The sequence below is a fragment of the Physcomitrium patens genome, chromosome 3 (genome assembly GCF_059467195.1).
Source record: "Physcomitrium patens ecotype Gransden chromosome 3, ASM5946719v1, whole genome shotgun sequence".
NCBI classification, from domain to species: Eukaryota; Viridiplantae; Streptophyta; class Bryopsida; order Funariales; family Funariaceae; genus Physcomitrium; species Physcomitrium patens.
The window spans coordinates 2251192-2257191 of NC_143412.1; the positions used below are offsets into that span (position 1 = coordinate 2251192).

Consider the following 6000-nt stretch of genomic DNA (forward strand, 5'->3'; position numbering starts at 1 on the left):
CAGGCTTAACTATCTCCATGAAGACAACTTACTGGGACTTGAGGTTCACTAGGCACTGTATGAGGTCAGTTTTGTCCCTTCGCATGGCCTAAAAAATTTGGTCCGGGCCGATGTTTCATCTGACAATTTTCGAATTATGGGTGACCATGGGTCCCGTTTGAGTAGAAACCTTCAATCAACCGATGAGAGAAGACGTAGCTGTCTTGCATAGCACACCAACTCATACCAGTTGCAATCCTGTCATTCCAGACGGATATGTTCGTAGATTCTCGACACCAACCTGCATTATGTACTCGCCGGTACCTCAGCCCTTGAGGGCCCTACCGATATATTGGAGTACAGGGTTGGAGGCTTGGAGCTGGTCAATGCACACATTCTACCATAATACCAATACTCTACCACAAATTGAGGGTTACATGCTAGTTGGTGCAGATTCAAGTGCACAGATTCTCACAAAAAGGGCAGAGAATCGTCCGCTAAAATTTGATTGTAGCTACCGATAGAGACATTCAATCTGTCTGCTGATCCCCTGAGCCAAGAGCCAAGTGCAGCCATGAAGTTGTCTTAGCCTAGGCATTGGATGCATTTCGTGATTGCTAGTCAGCCCGGTCCCAGGTCGTCTGTTCTGCATGGCACACCATGTGGACATTTCGCACGAAGCTAAGCTTGGGTTGTGCTGTACAATCCTGTGGGTCAGGGTCACTTGGATCAATCGATCATGATCAAGTCAAGTCAAACCTAATATGAAATCCAAACAAACCTGGCAGATCATGCACATCCAAATTACGTACAAACAAAGCAAGATTACTTACACGCTACAGCCGCCCAAAGATTCCCATTTACTGTATCATTTCAACAGCTCCTCAGAAAATTCGCGCCATATGACCTCGAAAGGACACGGGCATAAAATATTTCTACACACAAGACGGCATTTCATTTGATCAAAGCAAATTTGATCCTTAGAAATGCCTCAGGCTAACTTACGTCTGGAGATAGAGTACTTGCGAATACTTCAATTTCAATCATTCTTACACCCAATATTCTCTTATATAAACGAAATCACCGTCCAACAGTCGATCAGCATGATTCGGTGTTCTGCCGAGAGGACGCAGACAGTGATGATTAAAAAGGCAATGGCGTCCGAAAACCTCAAAAGAACGGCTTGTGAACTTGGCCGAAGAATGAAACCCCAGAGATGACAGCTTGACAGTCAATTTGGATTGGAGTTATCGATCAAATGTGAGGCCAGCGACAGGGGTTCACAGGATGCCACCGTTCACTGCTGAGTTAATCTGTGCCACCGTAATCACACTCAACCCGTGGACGCACAAGACCTTTCTGCGCTCCGATGTAGGATGCAGGCATACGGAGTTTTCACACAATCCACTTCAAGATGATGACCGCAGCTGAGGACAATTCTTGACGCCCTTTACTATCACCAGATGTCAATTTTAGGTCGGGCGTCAGGTTCATCTGAAAGTTTCCAAAGCATGCCGACAAAGGGTTACTGTCCGGTTGACTGATGAATATGCCTCTTGAATGGCAATGCAGGAAATTCAGCACGTTACACAAGTACATATTCAACTACCTAGCGTAGAAACGTTGGCTCTAGATCAATGCAATTACCACCCGTACTAGTAAAATTAAAGAGTTGTTAAGAGGACCATATATGGAAGAAAAGAAAAGTAGGAAGTCTCAATGCTTAACATCAGCAAGATTGCACACAAAGAGAAGTGTCAACACTCTAAATAATGTTAGAAGTAAAATGACTTACTTCTAACATTATTTACTTATAACATAGAGATTACATTTGATGTAGATTACAAAAAAGAAGTATTGAATAAAATGCCTCTTACTTCCAACATTCTTTCCTCATAAAAATAAATAAATTATATTTGATATAAATCACATAATGTCAAGGACACAAATTGGAAGAAGATACATAAAGTCATGGAATTTGTGTCAAAAGGAAAATGACAAAATAGAAGAAAGTATGTATATTCAAGGAAGAATTTAAATGGCTATTGCCAAAGACTAAAAAACATAAGATTCTTGAAACTATATTAAAAAGGAGTTGACAAGAGTGAGGAAGGCCTCACTCTTGCCTCTATATATACTACTTAACTAAGAAATACGTGGCGACATGCTATAGGACCTCTAATATGCATTCAACTTGTAGAACATATGTCTAATTTGCAAGGCAAGTTTCTTAGGTGTGCACCATATGTCTATTGGACTTGAAATTTCCAATGGACTTGTGTAACTAGTTTTGTAAGAACTGAATACCAAACATTCAACATTATGGGCCAGCTGCAAGAAATAGTACATGTACTATACACAGAACCAATATCAACAATAATCAAGTTTTCTTGTGCCACAGCCATAGCTAACTTAGGTTATGTATCTCACTAGAATCTCATAAACAAATTTTCTGGATTTGCAAACACCTGGTTTAAAGCTAAGTAGCGGCCTGAGAAAATTATGCGCTTACTCCCCTAATTGAGAACACATTTTGCGCAAGTTGTCAAGACGAGCTTGTAAGTCACTGTCGATCTTTCCATCATCCGATGCTGGATCTCTTGCTCCCTGAGGTTGAGATATTTTTGACGGTGTAGCTCGCTCAGGAGCTGCTGTTGCATGAGCTGGAGCCGTCAACAACTGAAGCCCACCCACATCAAAATGCACTTAAGTATGAGACGCTCAAAACCCTGACGAGGACCACAAAAAGCTCCCATAATAGACAGTGTTGTGAATAAATGCCAACTCCGCATAATTGCATTAGACAAGACAATTCGCAATATTTACGGGTGACAATATTGCCAGGTTCATATCTAGGTTCTTTAAAAATTTCTTTTTTTTGTTCCTTGAAGTGCCCAGCTCCACTCATGAAAATAATTTCCACAAAGACCTTCAGTTTCCATATTTTCGTTAACACATCAACTTCTTCAGGCATTCACAATGACGACGGATAAGTATAATACTGTAGAGAGCTCTCTATACGGAAACAATTGAGTTATCATGAGAGCTTAGTAACCTGAGAGTCGAGGTCGATGCCAATTTCATCAAGTACTTGACTCACGAGCTCCTCAGTTTCCTCTCCCTCTTCATCTCCATCTAAAGCATTGTCAATAGCATCGCCCATGGCTTCAGTTGTCATTTCCATCTTTTCGTTTTGCCTTTCAAATTCCATCATAATCTTTTGCAATGCAGGTAAATTCATCTGCTTATTCATTTGCCCCATAGCTTTTGTAACGCCCTTCATTGCGTCCTCCATAGCCTGCGTTGACTTCAACAACTTCCGAACCCAAGGTGTAGGTCGCACCACAACCGCCCCATGATACCGAGCAATGTTGCAGACCGCAGCACTCATGTTCTCCTGTAAACAAGGGAGTAATTGCTATGGAATCGCTTGCTTAATTGCGTAGTGACATATCTTGCAGCTGTGATTACAGACCACTGAATTTAGTTATTTGATGTCTAGATCCAATCAAATCCTTCGCAATCACCTAGACTGCGCCATTAAAAGTTCATGCCCAACAGTGATTGATGAAATTAGCACCATGTATGATATGGAAACAAACATTGGTTAGCCTAGAATTAGTTTTCAATTAGTAAAGTTAAGCATGTGAGCTGCTGTTGATGAATTAATAGCACTCATAAAACACGTGCTTTCTTTGCTACCTAGGTGGTGAAAACATTAAAACGATCTCAATTACAATCGATTAGGCTTGACTTTAAAGCACAAACATATTTAACACGTAGCAATGCAAACTGCTGTTGATAACGTGTGTGTCAAGCCAAGAGTCAATGCTTGAAATATCCTCGAGATGAGTTAAAAACCTACCATTTGGCCTTGCTTAGCCGACATTTTTATCTCTACAATCAACTTCTTCTCTTGATTCTGCAAATTTTGTCTCTCGCGCTCTATCTCATGAATAGACTTGAAGAAGTTCTGTCAAACAACCCACAATGCATTACACTCTCATCACGAACAGAGGTCTGTGCTTCTTATAGTTTAAGAATCACGTCCTGGTCGCAAATTAGAGCTCCCAATGTACATTAAATACATTATCCAAAAACGCATATTGCATAGAAAATGAAAACAAAATTATCACCAAGCACAGACGATGATGCTGTCGTCAAATACCTGCGGGAGTTTTCTTCTTTCCAAACAAGTTGAACTCATGGTGACTGAACCTCCTCAACCCAAAGACCTCAGAGTTGTAAGCTTCAGCAAACCTCCCTACCGATGTTTAAGAGTTGTGACAAGTAGACGAGAATCTACGCTTCAAAACAAGCAAACTCTAGCGTGACACTTCCTAAGCACAAGAGGCAATCGCTCGCACACAACATCAAAAACTACGTCCAGACTCTGACCGACCATTTTCCACCAGCAACGCGTATCAATAGTTTCAACCCCCAACGGATCGAATTCCGCCCAATCGCACCACTATCCTCGAAGCAACATCGAAACTCTTTTACTACAAGTCAACGCAAACTCACTACTTTTCAAAAGATAGAAAACTAAAATATGCGACAGATTCGAGTCGGTGACTTGCAAACCAAGTAGAACTCAGTCGGACAAACAATACCAAACCCAGAAGTAACCCAAGAAACAGACTCGCCAGATCATCATCACGCCACATGGTTTCAGAAACTCTTCCCCGTCCCACTTGGCTGTTGAACTGCAGTATGCCACTGTTGCAAAGATTCTATTCTACGATGCTTGTCGAAATTCCCACCCTATATAAGAAAAAAATCAATTATAAATTTTATCACAAGTTTAGGGCTTGGCTTCGAGAAATCTGTTCGACTTATAAGTGGTCAGATGGCCTTCAATTTTTCGTTGGGTATCATGTTTGAGAGGATTTGCAAGCATTATTCCGCGAAAGATGGAAGCATTCGATTGAAATGACGTTTGTTGAAGTCATCGGGCCTTTCTTGGATGTGGATAGCGTCGTCACGCATTGGGTAGTGGAGGATAGTTGCGCAAAGGAAGCAGCTAGTGAGTGAGTCGAGATTGTGTCCACAGCCAATTAATTAAGGAGCAGGTTGCTTCAAAGTTCTAACAGCGTTCGTCGGAAGAGATTTGGTAAGTTGTTCTAGTGACTGGGTTTTGGTATCGGTGTTGGAGGTGGAGAAAGAAGAGGAGATGGGACGGGCGCAGGATGCGTCGATATCCTCCTGCTATACTAGAATATGATGTAGTTACGTAAGATCAACACTGCCATCTTTGTGGATATCTGGTTTGGTTCAATTTTCATGGGCTTTGCTAATAGGCTGCGATAGCGTAGAAAAGTCTAGGCATAAGACGGGATGGTTGCTTATTCTCATATCAGAGGGTATAGTAATCAAGGAAGTAGAATTCAAAACATTTCCTCTAGGAACAAGTGCAAGTTAAACAGCATCAGATGAGAAGACTACTGATGAGAAGGCTTCAACTTCGGTAAGATAATCCAGCCTTGATCTTGACTTATCCATTCTCCAATCATTTGTGGAAACCAGGTCACGTGACCAATAATACACTCTGAATGGCGTCCATCAGTCCCCACTAATGGTGTAGAAACTTTGTTGTTCCTCAAATTATTCGTTCTCCTGTTTGCTAATGCAATGTGGCAGCAGGATGATAGATATGAGATCTCCCATAACATATGCAAGCATCAATCTGCACGCAGTTCAGAGGAATAATGTATACCGTTGAGGACTGGTGTGTGGCTATTGATACCAGTGCTGATGCACGTATTGCCAGGAAACCTTGAGGAGCACCATCAAGCGTGACACGAAATGGATATTCTTCTTGGGAGTTCCAATGTCCACAGCTCCCCACATTATGCGTTCTGTGACCGTGTCCTGCATGGCGTCCCTCAGGGAAGCTCAACGCAAAGCATCCTTAAATTAGAGAACCAATGAGATCTCATGCCTCAATAGACAGAAACTGGAATGATCAAAGGGTGTGAACGACTTGGAAGAGGTATGAAATCACCATGGCCACAATCCATT

General features: G+C 41.8%; 1 protein-coding gene across 1 annotated transcript; it reads right to left on the bottom strand.

The window, feature by feature from the left end:
* Positions 1-1979: 1979 nt before the first annotated feature.
* LOC112279658 (vacuolar protein sorting-associated protein 2 homolog 1) lies at positions 1980-4601 on the bottom strand. Its single transcript, XM_024514302.3, has 4 exons — positions 4148-4601; positions 3845-3952; positions 3035-3440; positions 1980-2658 (listed from the first exon to the last, which is right to left on the bottom strand). The coding sequence occupies exons 3-4, from the start codon at positions 3368-3370 to the stop codon at positions 2488-2490; spliced, it is 507 nt and encodes a 168-aa protein (XP_024370070.3). The 5' UTR covers positions 3371-3440; positions 3845-3952; positions 4148-4601; the 3' UTR covers positions 1980-2487.
* Between the last annotated feature and the right edge of the window lie 1399 nt (positions 4602-6000).